Consider the following 15,736-nt stretch of genomic DNA (forward strand, 5'->3'; position numbering starts at 1 on the left):
TACGTGATTAGAAAATACACGGCGATAAACAGAAGCTGAAACTTTGTTCTGTCTGTCATTTGATAAAATTTATAACACGCCAACTCTTTGTACGTACCCTGTTACCGACGAATTTGTAAAAATCTGTATGGCTACATCGTAAGGAACACATCGAAGCGAGTGACAAATATCGACTCGAATACAAATACAAATTTCGAAGTTCGAGTCAGTTCGAAGAATTCTACGCGACTACTTCGTAATAAATTTCCCGCAAAAACTTCCTCCGGACTTGTTCGGACAGAAATCTTGCTCGCCGAAAAGATATCCAGTAGGAGGTGGTCTCAGCAGATGTCATCGATGTTCCTCGATCGGAAGAAAAGAACAAACAAATTCGCGAAGTAGCGAAGGGGTGGGCGAAACTGCAGACACAGGCCCGAAACGGAAATTTTGCTCTCGGCGACTTTTAATCTCCCTTTTGGGGCGCAGGGTCGAAGATAACAGGAGGATAGGAAACCCGTCGGTTCCCGCGCTTGTCGGGATATTAAAATTCCACGAGGCGCTCGCGCCAACGGCCGTGTAAATGCGCTTTAATAATAATGTAAACGCGTAACGAATGGGAGTTAACGCGCGGTCACTTTACCGTGAAACGAGGCGACGCGGCATTTCCAGCGTCGAGGGCGACGTTGTTGGCCGTCAGGGACGCGGGGCACGGGACACGGGGGTAGTTGTGAGCGTGGGTGTGGATTGTGAGCCGCAGAGGGTCGCGAGGACACGTGGACACCGAAATCCGCCCCCTGAATTCCAGCTGCGCTTCGACCCTTTCCGCGTCTGCCCGCGTACAAACGTACAAACCTGCGTACCCGTGGTAATACGCATAATTGCATAAAATTACGGGGGCCAAATTATCGGCCGGTGCTTTAAACGAGCACCGATTACGCCGCAACCTTCCTCACCTCGCTGCGACTCTCTACGAATAATTCTCAGTCGTTCGTCCTGCAAACGTGTCCCGGGTTTTCTTGTTTGCCGGGCACGTATCTCCTGTCACGAATTTCTTCCGCTATCCGAAACGGTTGATGGAAGTTTTTGGCACGTGGAGGGACGCCGGATTTTCGTTGGAGTGGTTTAACTTGTACAAATTTTCTCAGTTATTTTTTATTGCCTTTTATTGACTTTGGCCGTTCCTAGGCGATTCTAAGTAATTCTAGGTGCAGCTATAGTCATTAGTGTCGCTGTTAAAAATGTTCTTTTATGATCTTGCTATATTCATTTGTGCTACGTGGTTGAACCACGACATTTGAATAATTCATTAACACTTAGAAAATATAACGAGCGAATTACTAGGCTAGAGTGCTTATTTAATATAGTTTTAACACGATTTGGTTCGGTTCAATGCTTCATAAAGGAGAGAGACGTTCGACTGGGTGGTAAGCTTATTAACGAAGTAGGAAGTCGACATCAATTATTTGTCTACGTAACGCCAGACCGTGCAAACCTGTATTGTTGCAATCTCAAATGCACGTCTCAAATCCTATTTCTCCGTACAGAAAGGGGTTCGATCGGATTGTCGCGGCTATGCTTCAATTTACCCTATTAAGACCATCCGTGTATGCTGTTGATTCTGTCAGGGTATCGATACACAATGTTTGCTGATTCCTTCCAATATGATTAAGGTTGTCTGCATTCGTAGCGAATTTGTTTTAAAGCTGATTTAATAGTATTATCTCCGCTATCTTATTATACACTGACAGTTATTTAAATAGTTGTCCCAAATAAGAATTAATTTCTCAGTGTGTAATTAGTATCGTGAAATATATTAGAAGGTTCACTGTGTTATATAATATATAAATATAACGTATAAATTATAAATCATTGTGTTATGTTTCAAAAAGGATAACGGTGAAAGCTTTAAATTGTGATAGTTGTTTTTCATTTTGACGATCACTTTCTGGCAACTTGTCTAAGTAAATATTTAAGATTCGAAATTGGTTCTATCAAATATTATCGCATATTTTCAATTGCTGAAATATTATTCGATATTAATTAGCATTCAGTTTTAATATCATTGGTGATATCTTCAACGCGTATGTTGCAACGGATGGTAGATTTTAGCGAAATTCCAGAAGCTCGTTAAGCGTATCGCAGTGGACGAATTTACAATAATTTGCTATTAATGAAATTACTCAGCGTGCTTCGATTGTTTGTCCCCTTGTTACGCAGCAATCCGCGTTTCCACTAATTGTAGAGAAAAGCAAGCAAACGAGACCAACGCGAACTTTCAAATGACCGTCGAACGTTCGCCGCCAAACATTCTGTTTGTTGCGAATAAACATTATCGATAAATCCATAAAAGAACGTCGTTGTTCAAAATAAATAAGAACTCTGTCTTGCTCGAAATAACATTCGTCATTTATTAAAAAGTGACACGAATATTCAAAATATTCTAAATATAACGTATCGGTTGTGTATTTCGACAACGATGTTTTTCGTAACGGTCTCTGAATTATGAAATGAAACATTTGCAAATGGTATGAAATTATGACGTCTCAAATTTCGAAGTTTCACCTTGAAGAAATACGGTTAAATAACAACCGCCATCCGATGACAGTGAATTTCCACAGTGCTACGAATTAATATCGAATCTCTGATACAATCCGAAGAATCTCGTTATGGCGTGCTAGGATGGCGGACGTATTTCAACGAAAAGGAAATTCGCTACCGTTGATAAAGGGGCGGGAAACGCGATCGATTTTAAGGAAGAGAGAGAAATGGGAGGGAAAAGTCGCGATATTGCCAATTTCGCTATCATGCTTTCATTTCGGCACCACCCTGCACTAACATCGTGAGCATCGAATTTTCGCTTCACGCCTCGCGCCGAGCCGTAAGGGAAGGGAAAACGAATTTTCTTCACTATCGCCGGTTCTGCTTGCTATACGCGTTCGCAAATGTGTTATGTTATGGTAATCGCGTGTAAGACGTTTCCGCCTGGATTTATTGCGCCGACGTATGTTCGATGTTCGCGAGAATTATAGAAAAATCCTGACCTGTTTGACAAAGAGGTCTCGCCGTGTCTAAGAAAACGGCGATAGCTCTGGAAACGAGTTTGTGCTTTGATAACAAATGGACGATGGAGTTAGCAAAATCTATGAAAGAAAGTTGGTGCAAATAAGATAAACCGAGTTTATTTCTATAATTATTTCGGTAATAATTAAAAGTCGATAATAATGAGAATATAACGGTACTAATAATAATAATGGATAATATGGATATTTATATGTTTATTTCACGAAATGATTTATCACAAAGAATTAATTGATGAATACGGTTTCATTGCGATAAAATTACGGTTGAGAATAAAGCATCGCAACCTCGGCCGAACAGTGTAGCACGTTGTATGCAAATAATGAGCGGTATAATAAATATTTACGCAACAAATAATTCGTGGCAGACTGACTATAATTAAGTAAAATTGGGACAAATGCAACAAACAGTGTATTTTGCAAGCAAATGAACAAACAGGAATATTCCAAATAAACGCAGATGCATAATTTATAACATAAATACGCGAATGTAAATTCGGAAATTGGAGGTGCATTTGTGTAAATCTTAATGTTATATCGTAAATAAACGCGGCCGACAATTTCCTCATATAACTACGTTTGCCTCGAGCATGATCAGAATACAAATTAAAATCCAAATCGTTCCACGACAATCTTTACTTTTAACACAGTTTACAACTCGAATAGAGTGAAATAAATTTTTCATTTTCCAACTCTCCACCTTTTATACATCTTAGTCTCCAAATTTTTAAGTATTCAAACTTACTAATTTTTTCATTTAAATTCAAAGTCGTTCGATCTACTTTCGCTTTACTTTAAATATCACTTAACCGTGGTAGCTAATCTTTAATGGAATAAAACCGCGTCGACGAGGCGACCGCGATAATCGAGGTCAACAGTGGGGTATTCAAACATGGGGTAAACTATCGATCGACGACTCTTCGATCAATCTGTCGAACACGACTTTCCAATTTCCTTGACGCACAGAGGTTGCGGGCCACCCATAGAGGTTGAGTGAAACCTCTAAAGAGACCGCTGCCAGGAAATTCAAGCGCTGACTCCGGGTTAGAATTAGAAAGGATTATCAGATCAAACGATGGATGCTGACTGCAGCCCGTATCAAGAAATCACGCTGATGAAGATCGTTCGATAGTGACGTGCTGATTAAATCGAATGACCAACTAAGGGAAAACATTAATCCGTCAACAAAATTGTTTTCATCAGGTCGGCGTTTTCTGCATTAATTGACACGTGAATGTCATTGCCACTTCCAATTGCCTTTGCCGTATGAAACGCTCTCGAGAAGCGTATTTCACAGTGAAAACGGGCAAAATTGTACGTATTATCATCCAATTCTATCGACATCATCGGTGTCGATAGAAAAGGGTATTTCACGATTTACAGATATTAGAAAATTGTTGGATACTCTAAATGGAGGAAGTGACAAATTACATTAGATATCATCTTGTATCGTCACCAGTGTCGTCTGCAGTGTAAGTGAAGATAAGGATATTGCGTGATCAAAATATGCCTAGTTCAGGAACTTCCTTCTGAACGAGCATTGTCAGCTAAATTACCGATTCAAGTGATCGATACTAACTACAAGCCACAGTGGAGGCTCGGATGCTCGAGTTCCAAGTCTCTCGAAATCGAATTCTACCTATTATACCAACTTGAATTGTCGAAAACCTCGGTTCTAGCTTCCGCTCCGTATTTAACGTTTTATTGCGAGGCTCTTGGCGAACGAAGTTAAGAAACGGCACCTGAATTCCGTGGTATTTGGATTCATCGATTTACTTATGGAAATTGCGGCCTCCGGCGCGAAAGGCTTTCGAAAATATTATAATTCAACCGCCAGTGCAATGACAGCGTAAAATCGTATAAACGCAATGCGAATACTTTCGAAATTCTACTTGTTTACAAAATGGTCAAAATGTTTCTTTAAAAGATTTATTTGGAGAGAAACACTTTGAGCAAACCTCGAACATCTCTTTATGATTTGATATTCAACTGAAAACGATATTTATCCAAATTCAGCGTTTCACCTTATCGCGCGAGTTCATAGTAAATAATTCTCCTTCGGTTTCGTCAGATGCATAGCAACATTTAATTATCGATTTCCAGAAACTCTACGAACTTCCCAACAAGTCAATATAAGCTTTCAATATCCAATTCCTTTTGCACTAGTAAATACGTCTAACCTAAGATCCGCTTACTGATCGTAAGTACCTTGACATCGCATCGATGTTCTATTCATACACACTCCCGTCCCATTCACGAAGAACAATTTGAAGAAAAGAAAACGAAAGCAACGAGAATTTACGTGTCGCGTAATGAAAATGGAAAGAGTAACAGCTTGTTCTTTTCTCGATTCTATTCGAATAATTAAAAGTTTAATTTAGTTTGGACGATGCTGGAAACGAGAGAATCGCATGTCTAAATTGAACGAGTTTGTCTCTCTACCGGCGTGTGTCGTTTCGCAGTTGACAAAAGTCCGTCGATTTAAACTTGAGTCGCCGGATTCCTCGGTGAGCAAGTTGGAAAGGTTCGTCGCAGCGGCAAAGGAAATCCCTGCCCTATTCAGGAAATGTTTCTCGACGGGTAAACTGTCGATGCAACCTGAAACGATCTCTTTGAGAATGTTTCGCAATAACAGCGAAAGCCAACTCCCAACGTTCGACTAATCAATTTTCCAAGCCAGTCGATAAACTATCTATTATTTCGAGCGATTTCCTTCTCGCTGTTTAAAACTCGATAGAATTTTTGCAATTCCTTTAGGTTAATTCTTAATTACCACGTCTATTGAAATCTCGCGTACTGCGGTTGAGATTGAAACACGCGCGTCCAAATCTTTTCTATCGCTACGAGAATCGTACTTTATCTGTTGTTTCACACTTTCGCTTCTCGATTATTTTCACGATATCCCAAGCAAATTTTTAGTATAATGTAGTTTGGAAGTCAAACTAGTGGATGCAAAAAAATATTGGAAAAGAACTATTTTTGCGCTGGTACAGAAAATTCGAAAAAATATTGTACACGGTTTTAATAACTAACGGATGCAAAAAATACTGGAAAAGAAATATTTTCGCATCGGTATGGAAAATTCAGAGAAAGATTCGTGTACGTTCTATCGGAATTGATTTTTAGAATTTGTGTGTTCCACTAGTAATAGATACAAATTCTGACAAAAAATTGTCGGCGGCTATTCTAACAACTTAGGGATGGCGACCACGCGAACTTTTCTGAAATTGAATATCGAAAAATGCTTACAGAGACAATAAGATATGTTATTGTTTCTCAATCCGCTTCTGGCGAACTATGTTACGACGATTCGAAACTTTGTTTTCGATCGGAACAAGTGCATCCGCGGGTCGTTGGTATTCCAACACATTTTTTATTTCGAATAAGAAACAGGCCGATTAGAACATCAAACAATTTCCGTATAACAATGGAAAAATCGAGACACAAATTAAACACAGGTTGATACATTGGACAATGATTTATTAGTAAATGCAGACGCGTTTCTTATTTTGCCTCGAAATAAAGTGGGAACGTCGGTGAAGCAAGACGAATGCTATATCATTCGTCACAACAGAATTTAATAAGAAACGCTAGGCCGAGAATAGAGCATGCAGTATCCTGTCATAAAGTTAGGCGCGTCGAATGAAAATTGAGTTCTGCAAAGGAGAGAACGTTTAGTCAACATTGCCTGTGCGGAAAGTTTCAAAGGCATCTCTTTAACGAGTGCAAATTGGCGTAACACTGGAAAACTGCCAGACAGCCAAATGGAGGTAATAAGATATTCCAGTCCGCTACCCATCGATTGTTGTAAGAAACTTCAAGTGTCTTCCGAGCGCGACACTTCTCTGATAACGGTCAATTTTCCAGGAATTTCCCACGACTCCTTATCCTTTACTTTCGAATATTTCATCTTCATTACGTAGTTTAATCGAATCGTGTAGATTGTTCTTAGAATTAGTTATCTAAGATTAAAGTTACGATCCGAAAATGCTATTGGGAAGAAATAATGGAAAAAAGGAAAGATACGAGTAGAATTTAAATTAAACTACATTGAATTAGAAGAAGAGTATTTTCGTCGTGTAAAATTGGAATGAAACCTGATAGAACGACAATTCATCTGTTTTAGTCTTATTCGTGAGCAGTTGGAACGACAAATAATAATACGGTAACCCTATTTCGTGGTAGCACATACAAGGTAGAGTTTAAATTGGAAGGTGCCCGAGGGCGTCGCGTATGCAGTTAACAGGGGTTATCCAAGGCTCGGATATTCTAGCCAACCACTGATTGCAGTTAACTTTAGCCAGTATCCACTAGGATGATACAATGTAGGCGTGTTCTGGAACTCGTTTTGTATTATCTTTCAAAACAGTATTGCGTCCGTGAAATCCTTACTAGTTTAATTACCGCATTATATTTGGATATAAATGACCATATAATACAGAGAATTTCTAGTAAACACGAATATAAGAAATATATTATTCCTTATTTTATTCAAAAATATGAATAAAAATAATACATCTGTGGATGCAGCCTTCTTAATAGAAAATGCAAATGTTTAGAATTGGTTTTTCTTCGATGTCGATATGAATATTTGATAATTCTCTAGCGATGTCGTTTAAGACTCGGGGGGATATAAGCAATATTACTCGAACACGAGGTCTATCATCCTGATGCCAAAGTTTGCCTCGTTAGAAGTTAGTTAGTATCGATAGTTAATTGATACGCGCTCTATAATTATTACACGATACACTTATAGTCGTATCGTTAATTAGTCTGATAGAAATATGATACAAGCTTCTAAGATCCGTAACCAATCTTTAAATTACATTTAAATTACAGATGGTTGTTTCCTAAAGTAACGTTAATAATAGAAATGTAAATTTCAAATTTCCACCAACGTATTCCAAAGAAAAAATTATACTGCATCCACAGAAGTATCTCTTACTAAAGATTCCAAAGGCGAAAACGCGATCGGTGCGCGGAAAATATCAAGCGGACACCAAACGGGCGATTCGTTTCGAATCGAATGGGATTTCTCTTTCCGGTTGAAAAACAAATAAAACTTGGGTCGCACTTGGACAGCTTCTTAAGGCTGTTGCCTCGGTCTCGGGCGTTCGTTTCTTATTTCGAATCTCGCCAGTCCGGCCACGAAGGTTATCGACCCAGCCCTTAATACGTACACTTATCACGCTGCAATGATCCTGTTAGCAACTTTTTTCCACCCTCTTCCACCATTCTCCCTTCGCCTCCCTGTCTATAAGACAGACAGGGCGAGACAGACGGTTAAACGGGTGAAACTTTATTGGCTTTGGAAACCACGGGAGTGCTGGTCCGGCGTATCTCGCGCCGACGCGACAGGCCAAACTTTGTTGAAAGCGGACGAGAAAAAGCGCGAGTCGCGCTCATTCCGCGAAAGGGTCGCCCTTTGAAATAGACCAACTCGTCGCCAGTGTTAATTTATGTTAGAAACATAGGAACAAGGAAGTCTCGTCATCTACGTGCCTATAAATTTACTAAATCAACCCTTTGGCTTATAATATCGAGCGACACCCGTAACAAAACATTCTGATTATAATTTAACAAAGCACCATTTTATCTGCAATGACGTGTAGTTTCAATCTTTAGATTTAATTACAAACTTCTGGGGTGAAAATTTATTAATTTTAAACCCGAATTACGTATTATGTTACAACATTCTGCATCTGACAGTGGTAGAGCATAGTTACCAGAAAACACATTTAAACAGATGGTCAGTGTATAATATTTGGTTATCGTAAAATTATACATATTTTGGAGGGAAATTCGACGTACAGTATTGACAGTTGCAGGAAATTTGATGCCTCCCTCGAAGCGCTTTTGGAGGATTAGCGATAGTTTCGCGGATATTATTGCTCGTGAATTTTAATGCAGGTGTTTGTAAAATTATTAGCCTGATTCGTGTAACGATATCGGAATATCCGCGGGAATAATTATTCTATTATTATGCAATTACTTTGCAACTATGTTACAACATATTCCTTGTTGTATTACTACACGTTAATTTTAACGCGGCTACATAGTGTAGATTAGCCCATCAATCGCGGTAAAATTATCGCATTGGAAGTATTAATACGTTGTCAGGGAATACATTTCGCGTTTCTATACCGCAAGGACTCAATGCCTTTGTGCGTCCACGTGCATTCCGCAATATGTATGTATGTCCCGTAGGGAACGATTTTTTGGTTTACCCTTAATAATTAACACTCGAGTGGAGAATTTCGTAACGACAACGAACGAAACAAATCGATTCGAATTAAAATTCTTATTAACTGGGAATCGTGCGCGCGAGTCAGGCGGGAGTGTTTGCTGGCCATTAAAATCACTGAAAAACAATTAAAAACGCGGCGGATGTATATCAATCGGCGAACGGCCGATTTTAATTGCGACCGGCCCTCTATTAGTTTGCTATAAATATCCCTGGCTGCGTCGGCGTAATTGAAATAATTATCATGGAACGCGGGCAATCTGGTAATTAAGAGGCGCATCGAAACGAAGACAAAGTCGATGGTGTGAGGATCGGATCGCTGGGACAAATAAAACTCCGGTTTTAAATTTAACGTATCTGGTAAAGCGTTGAAACAAAACGTAACGATCGAGACAAACAAATTTTCCGCCAACAGCTGCGCCGCGATACAACGATTTATTTGCCCGTCTAATGATGCGTGGAACGCTAATTAATTAACCTTCGTCGACGCAGCTGTTGTTTAAGGATCGACCAGAGCTCCCGTTCATTCGTCGATAATTACGTGACAAATTTTAATTAATTCACCGTAATTACAGCGAACGACGAACCTCCGTGTGTTTCGTGGACACGCGTGTACACACACACACACACACACACACACACACACACACACGCCTTATATGCGTGATTGTCGTTTTTCACGAATCTCACGTTTTCCTATCTCCATTGGGACACGTCGCCGACGAGAAACTGGCGAGAAACCGGCGAGAACAAGTTTCGGCACGACGATAATAAGAAGATTGCGAAACTTACCGACATCCTTGGAACCGCCCCATGTACCCAGTTGCGCTTGGCGTGCTAATCGAGACAATGCGTCCACGTAGACACGGGATGCGGCTGCGGCTCCTGGAAAATAACGAAACACACAGGGTAAATATAGCCGGCCGAACAGCAGGTGTATCGCGATTTCCTATCTTTTCTTTGTTTCCCCTCACCGCGATAACTCAACGGCTCGGTACATTCTCTTTAATTAAAAGGGTCCGCGTGGCGAGATATATCGAGTCTTAATCGTATGGAAGTTTTATCGATTCGCTCGGGAAGGCAGCGTTTTAATTTCTCCTGTGAATTATTTAACAATCGCCGCATGTTTTTTCCTTCCGTCCACTTTCGATTATATTTTAATTTCTTTCTCTTTGCGCGTGCATTAATATCAATGTTCTCTAGACAAATACATATATGAAATTAAAATATTATCACTGTTTAACCTTCTACGTTTTATTTGCTCTAGTCGATTGATAACACATTTGCTTCCTTTAATTATTAAACTTTATAATAATTATACCTGTGAAGCATTGTTTGATAATCCTACGAGTGTTATTACCGCTTTCCATTCAAGCAAAAAATAATGCATCGACTGGGGTTACAATATTAAGAGATCGTAAAAACTTCGTTAACGTTCCCCTCCGTGATATATGCCAGTATCCTTTCAAGCCAGTAACAAAAAGGCCGAACGGAAGTCCAGCTCGTAGAGGAGCCGGTCAAAAGGGTGGGCGAATAAAAACCCTGTTAGAGGTACTCGGGTTATCAATAAAGTACGATCATTTCCCACGAAAACTCCTCGTTAAAACCTATGGAGCAGAAAAATTTGGGCTGTACTGCGAAGAACACAGCGCGGCAGGACTGGTATGAGTAGTTGGAGAGTAGATCGGTGGAAATTGACCGGTGTGTACCCTGTTTTCTCCGTTGGAGGATCCCTCATAAATACGAGGGTTGTTTGGTTCGTAACTGACTGCCGCGGCGCGGGAAAAAGGACAAGAAAGAGGGAAGAAAAGCTTGAACAAGAGGCAGCAAGGATAGGAACGCGGTGTATAACAGTGTTGTGGTTGTTTTATGGTTACTGTAGAGGGGATCGTCTCCTTTTGTTCTCTCAAGATCAGGCTGTATCTCTGCGACACAAAAGTGGACACTCCGGATTTAATTGTAATGACATGAACGTCCGAAGAGCTGGAATAAAATGTTTTCAACGCTTTGCTTCAACAGGAAAATGGATCAGGGTGCATGTACCCTACCAAACGTAAGTTCTTTCAAATCTTATCGATCGAGAACAATATACTCTTTATATTCTTTTGGGAAATCGTTGATTCGTTTCGTTACGAAACATAGGAAATAACGAGTATTTAGCGTTATACCTTCGCCTTCTTTGTCGTACTACTATTCTAAATTTTTTATCGATAGCGCGTAAAGTCTTCAAGACGAGAAGATTTTCTAAATCCTCAGAAAAAATGTCTCTCTTACTGGCATTAACAAATTGCTTTCAGAAAGATTTCTACTATAAAAATTGTGGATAAGATCTTCGTAACTTTCACTTAAATCCGTTTGCCCCAGATTTCGGAATGCGATGCAATGGGCAATCATCCTCCATCTCGTTTTATCTTTCCGTACTAGTGAAACTCTTTGGTGCAGGACTTTCCGCTAAAATGGAGAGTAGAAAAAAAGAAAAAAGAAGGAGAGAAGACTGATCCGGCCTCACGTTACGTCCTCCTTGAGGAAAATGGCTTGCCCTCTCCATTCACCCTTGTTGAGACAAAAGCGAGGTATTAGACGGGCACTGCAGCCGAATACCAATGCGTTAAGCAACCGAGAAAGCTCCAGTCTTAAGTCGCACCCTCCACTTTAATCCTTTCCGCTTTGCTCCAGGAATCGTAATAATTGCGAACGCGCCGCGAATCCGATTTAAACTTGTTAAAGTTGCCCAAAAATCTTGGACCGTTTTCGCTTTTATCGGTTTACTCTTCTATCTTAAGACGCGAAAGTGTTATTTTAGATGAATGCAAGATAGACATTTTTACAATGTCCTTTTTGTAAATTTATAATATTCCTGTGGCAAATAAACTGCATGGTAATCTCAGTTTTATTTTATTTTAGAAACGAAACATTTTATTTCGCTATCTTTCGTATATCATCGACCTACTTTATCAGAAAATTATGGAAATATTTTATAGAAGCACCTCTCGCGCTAGTAGAAATAGGTGAAACTAATTAATTTCCTTTCGGAACTCGCAGCCCAGCCTGTGTACCGTATGGAAATTCAAACGACCTTGAAGCTTATAACCTCCATCAGAAACTGGAGTTCCATTCTGTTTCCTGGTCCTTGTCCGAATAGCTTTGCTTGACGGGGGGAGGCTACCCTCACTCGTTACGGTGTTAATTGTTATTCTCGGTCGTTCTCCGTAATTACACAGCGGTTCACAAGCAAAGGCCCCACTCGACATCGAGTATATAACTCCAAGGTTTCTCTGCCATGCTAGCATCTCTCGTTGCAATTGGAATAAGAATTCAGCGGTATGAAATTAATTATCGACTATTTTTACCCAACTCCCTACCGAGCACTTTGCACGCCAGGTAATTTTATTTCAAACCGTTCTCCTTTGAAATCAGAAGCAGATTAAAATCCGTACTTTGGAAGATCGAGATTACCCTGTTTGCTTCTTTTCTGTTTGCCACCAATTATTCCAGGAAACTTATTTCGAAGAGCTATTTCTCAATCTTTCATCATCCGTTCCACTGTAACCATTTGAAAGAAAAATTTGTATCTCGAGGGGTTGATTTCGTTCTCGAAGATGGAGGCCAGAAATTTACGTACATTAGCTCACGAAATTATTTGAACACCTACTTAGACAATTTTTAATAAAATTGCCAACTGTGTTATTTGTTGATGCAGACAGTACATTTCTCACATTTTTTATTTTTTCCGCGCGTAAAATAATCTCTTGCTGATTGTCCTCCTCCAGTTGATAACTACTTCGTAAGTTACATATGCTAAACAAATTTTTAAAATTCGACTGATTCTTTTTCCGTAGAATTGTCTTTACCTCGTCTGAACTATCAATGCTACGAAACTTTTTATATGCATGGAAAGTTTCTAGGAGTGTTAAAGTATTTTCGTAGGCTACTGTAATTATCAAGAAAATAAAAAAAACGTCTGATGAGTGTTCTTCTCCAGATGAAATTCACCGGCAATTTGCACGGCCAGAGATCGATCTCCGTGAAGAGGGATCGTTTAAGCGAAATCATTGGGAATCCCATTCGGAAAGGCGAAGATCCCGAACGGCACGAGGAAAGAAATTCTCAAGCGACGACGCGGTCCCTGCTCGGAAATGAATCGGAAGAGAGACGCATGTAATCAAGCGGATGTCGACACGGAATTTCGAAGAGGTCTCCCCCCGATACCGGGAGATTTCGAATATGACGCGAGGGTGCAGATTTCCAGAGTATTAGCAACCCCTGCGGTAACCACCGACAGCTCCACACGCGTCTTTTATCATGGAGCGTGGATTCTGACCTCACGACGACGCAGTCGCGTGAATACTTCAGACTAGGGGGTTCCACGACCTTTTTTCTTTCTATACTTTCTCCCTTTGGCCTCTTCCTTTCAGTTTGGTTTCCCTTCTCGCGCTTTTCCATCGTGAAAACGAGTCTGGCTACGGCGATAATCAGATTCCGTGATAATTGAGCGCTTTATCAATCTGTTCCGAGTAGAATAGGTTTCATGATTTGGAAAATTGCTTGTTATATGATTTTTCATTAGGAAATCATCAGAATTCTTTTTCTATCAAACTGAAGATCGAAAGTAGGAAGGTATTTCGGAGAAGAAATTGATGAGATTGATAAAGGATTTTCAGACAGCATAGGCGTCGTGAGTTGAACAATTTGCTTGTCATATAGTACCTTTTTATTCGGCAAATATTGTTAGAGCGATGATATTTTTGTGGAACTGGAGCTGGTGAGTGGACAGAAGATGAAATTGACGAGATTGATAAGGGATTTCGTTGGTGAAAATTAGATTATCGATGGATGTAAAATCTGATTCGTTCGGAATATCATAATTTCACCCCTTCGTTCAGAAATCGGCGGGTAATTGAAGATTGAGCCTCGAGACAAACTTTTGGGAGAATAAAGTTGATTGATCAGCCTTCGAAATTCATTTCAGCGAACGCAAATACGATATTTCTGCATTAAACTTCGCTCTTTCCTCTCGAGAGGATCAATCAGACCATTTACATTGAAACATCGTGCAAATTGTTTCCTTAAATCGAGACCCGATTTAATTTTTCCTTCGCTGTTATAATGAAGTGGTCGCTAAATATTTCACGTGTAATTTAACTCAGTCATATGGAATAATGTTATCAATAGTATTAATATTAATAATGTAAATATTAATATTAATAATGAGATATTTACTGCCATTAATGTTAATACATATCCAAATTTATACAGAATCTAAAAGTTAGCATAAATTTACGCGACCGAGTTCAAAGCTTGGAATAACACATTCATATACATTCTGTCAAGTTTGACAATCATTAAACGCCAGTTTTATTAGTATATATTACTTTTCAAAAATCAGTTTTGTTCATATTATAAAATTCTATGCTATCTAGTTGATGATTATAAATAATAAAATCAATGCAGTGCCATTTATTCGCACGTTTATGATTAAAATGCTGATTAAAATAATTTTAAACGACGGTGTACATTCGATATATCGACCTATCATGATTTTCTATCCATCAAACGAAGAAAGAACAAACATTGAGGCTTCTTCACCGCGTGGCACAAAGAATTTATTTCGCAGCGGTGTCGGCCCCGGTAATTAGAGAAGCAGGCCTTCAATGGTTCAAAGAACACGGCGCGCAATCGAAACGTTTCCTGATAGGGACGCGGCATTAAATCACGCGCTCGATGGCAGGCTAATTAAGCATAGTCCCGTAGCGTGTAATGCGTTCGTCTCGGCGCCAAGCGAATTAACTCAAACTCTCGATGGCTTAACAAAAACTCTCTACCCATTCTCATCGTTTCCACCCTGTTTCCACCCTGTTCCCAGCCCATCGCTACCACCCCCATTCGTCTGTGTCCGCGAACACCGTAACGAGATGTGGGTCTGAAAAACGCAAGCTTCGTCGTTGCCATAAGGACGGAACAGGGGATGGTGGTGTTGGAGGGGTAAACAGGACGAGAAAGGGTCTGAAAGGATGCGACTGAATCGGATTCGTCGTCAACTAATTCGTTTCAAAAACCGGAGGCGACGGAGCCAGTCAATTAGTGCCTTCCGCTCGCTATTCTGCCGGGGCGACGCGAACAGGAACTCGTTCGTTCCTCTTGTGTATCCTGGGGAAACCTGCCTCGGAAATATGGGATTTTCCATCCGAGCTATTTAAGAGCGATGACGACGACGACTATCGTTGATTACCTGCTTGGATTCCAACCGTGGAATCGCGAATGCCATGGAAGCTTGTGAAAACGCTCTTGATCGAGGCATTTCATTGAGAAAACGAATGTTCCCTCGCTATTTAAAATTGCCGGGAATAATTCCCACTGAGAGTTTATCCATAGGTGTACGTACGCGATCGATTTCGAACGTAAATCCAGCAGTATCTACGAACCAAAACAGACAAAC

At 40.1% G+C, this 15,736-nt stretch overlaps 1 protein-coding gene and 1 long non-coding RNA gene across 2 annotated transcripts in view; one reads left to right on the plus strand and one right to left on the minus strand.

The window, feature by feature from the left end:
* LOC138187084 (uncharacterized) overlaps positions 1-15,736 on the plus strand; it is a 243,144-nt gene that overhangs the window by 64,596 nt on the left and 162,812 nt on the right. The window lies entirely within an intron of this gene.
* IRSp53 (Insulin receptor substrate 53 kDa) overlaps positions 1-15,736 on the minus strand; it is a 162,536-nt gene that overhangs the window by 46,352 nt on the left and 100,448 nt on the right. The window contains exon 4 of the mRNA XM_069127556.1: positions 10,093-10,185. Coding sequence (XP_068983657.1) covers positions 10,093-10,185 — 93 coding nt within the window. The remainder of the gene's footprint in view (positions 1-10,092; positions 10,186-15,736) is intronic.

The sequence above is a fragment of the Bombus flavifrons genome, chromosome 14 (genome assembly GCF_040668555.2).
Source record: "Bombus flavifrons isolate JBK064 chromosome 14, iyBomFlav1_principal, whole genome shotgun sequence".
Lineage (NCBI taxonomy): Eukaryota > Metazoa > Arthropoda > Insecta > Hymenoptera > Apidae > Bombus > Bombus flavifrons.